The 2076-nt window shown below is 54.2% G+C and overlaps 1 protein-coding gene across 19 annotated transcripts in view; it reads left to right on the top strand.

Annotated features, from left to right (window-relative positions):
• Positions 1 to 24: 24 nt before the first annotated feature.
• The window catches only part of Tpd52l2 (tumor protein D52 like 2), a 21364-nt gene continuing 19312 nt past the window's right edge, over positions 25 to 2076 (top strand). For 11 of the 19 annotated variants that reach the window (XM_023704275.1, XM_023704273.1, XM_023704269.1 and 8 more), the window contains exon 1: positions 31 to 84. In XM_023704275.1, coding sequence (XP_023560043.1) covers positions 66 to 84 — 19 coding nt within the window. In that variant the 5' untranslated portion in view covers positions 31 to 65. Of the gene's footprint in view, positions 85 to 2076 lie in introns of all 19 variants that reach the window. The other 8 variants (XM_023704281.1, XM_012517574.2, XM_012517573.2 and 5 more) reach the window with 1 other exon arrangement.

Below are 2076 nucleotides of genomic sequence, written 5' to 3'. Positions count from 1 at the left end.
GCTCCGGGCCCGCTTGTTTGGTCTCCCGGTCCCGACGTCGGCTGCGACCCGCCCGCCGATTGAGCATGGACTCCGCCGGCCAAGGTACCCGGCGCGTCTGCCGCGGACGGGCTCGCTGCGCCCTTGACGGGCGCGGCGTGCGGACCTGGGCCCCGGCCGGCCCGCGCCTCCCGAGCCCGAAATCGGGGGCCCATCGCGCGTCTGGGCCTCTCTGCAGAGGACCTGCTGGCCTCCGTGGGGCGACGCTGAGGCCCGTCTCCCGGTGCTCTCTTGTGCCTGGCGGTGGGCGTTGCTGACTTGAGGCAGCTCTCTGCGCCCCTGGCCCTTGTCCGGGCTTTGATGGCGCTCCCGCCCGTTCAGTCCTTTCGAGGGCCGCCGGGGATACCAGCCTGGCCGTGCCAGGGCCCGGCCGAGGCGTTTGGGCGGCTCCGGGGGAGGAGGTGGAACCGTTGTGGCGTCCACGCAGTGTCCCTTGGGTGGCGACGCTGCTGGTAGTCTAGCCTAGTAGGGGTTGCATCATGGGGAGAAGGGCGGAGTGGTCGGAGGCACACCCAGCACCCCAGCCTGTTTCCAGAAGCACACCCCGGTGGGAGGCACCGGTGGTAATGGAGCAGGCCCGGTTACGTTGTTGGGAGGGCCCTGCCTTCCGTCTTGGAGCTCTCCAGAGAGGATGCTGAGTCCCTGCGTTGAGGTAGCTGCGCTGGGTAAGTTCGAGAAGTTCTCCTGTTGTTTGGCTAGGATCAACGTAGTTAAGTACTTTAGGGTAATGTTCCTGGGTTCTTACACATTCTGGTTTTTTTTGTTTGTTTGTTTTGTTTTTTTGCGGAACTGGGAATCAAACTCAGGCCCTTGCGCTTGCCAGGGAAGTGCTTATTCTCCTGAGCCATCTCCCCGACCCCTCTTATACATTCTGGGATGTTTGTTTGTTTGCGGTACCAAATATTGAACCCAGGGCCTCACACTTGCCGCTGAGCTACCCTATCGTTACGTTTTTGAGACGGTGTCACTAAGTGGCCTAAGGCTGGCCGAGGACTTGCACACCTCCTGCCTCAGTCTGGATACGGCACCACATTTGGCGGTTTTTCTTTTGATAGCAGTTGAGCTGCGCATGGTGGCACCTGCATGTAATCCAGTTACTCAGTAGTCAGAGGCAGGAGAATTTGTAAATTCAAGGCGGGCCTGCGCAACTTAATGAGACCCTGCCTCAAAATAACATAAAAAATGGGCTGGGAGTGTAGTACAGTGGTACAGGGACTATGAGTTCAATCTTCAGTACCAAGGTAAAATGAAGAAAAAAAGTTGCATCAAAAGTCTCTGGTTGTGACTGTAGTCCCAGCACTCAGGAGGCTGAGGAAGGAGGGTCACTGCGAGCTTGAGGCCAGCCTGGGCTACAAAATGATTTATTTATTTATTTATTTTAAATTTTATTTATGTGTGTGTGTGTGTGGCCAGCTCAGCCCACCAGGGGGCGGGGCTGGCTGGCATGTGGTGCTGGGGGATTGAACCGCGGCCCCTGTGCTTAGCTTAGCTTAGCTTGTTCTAAGTAGGTGCTTTAGACCACTGAGCCATCTCACCAGCCCTACAAAATGATTTAAAGGCCAGCCTGAACTGCATATCCAGACCCTGCCTCAAAAAAGCAAAAAATGGGCCGGGGAGAGGGCTCAGTAGAATAAGTGCTTGCCTGGCAAGTACGAGGGCCTCAGTACAATCCCCAGTTCCAAAAAAAAAAAAAAAAAAGAAAGAAAGAAAAAATAAATCTATAGTTCAGATAAATTAATGGGGCTCGTTGTCTTACATGCATCTTTAATTCAGGTAAGGATTTTTTTTTTTTTTAATTTTATTTATTTATGTATGTGTGTGTGTGTGGCCAGCTCAGCCCACCAGGGGGCGGTGCTGGCTGGCTTGTGGTGCTGGGGGATTGAACCGCGGTCCCTGTGCTTTAGCTAAGTTTGTTCTAAGTAGGTGCTTTAGACCACTGAGCCATCTCACCAGCCCCTTCAGGTAAGGATTGAAAGCACTAGTTGATAAGAATGGGGAAAACACTGAGCACTTGCTGCATACGAGACACTTATCTAA

This window comes from Octodon degus, unplaced genomic scaffold, assembly GCF_000260255.1.
Source record: "Octodon degus isolate 3935 unplaced genomic scaffold, OctDeg1.0 scaffold00194, whole genome shotgun sequence".
In the NCBI taxonomy this organism is placed as follows: domain Eukaryota; kingdom Metazoa; phylum Chordata; class Mammalia; order Rodentia; family Octodontidae; genus Octodon; species Octodon degus.
Note: the sequence above shows the minus strand (reverse complement) of the source record. Positions and strands in the feature narration are given on the sequence as shown.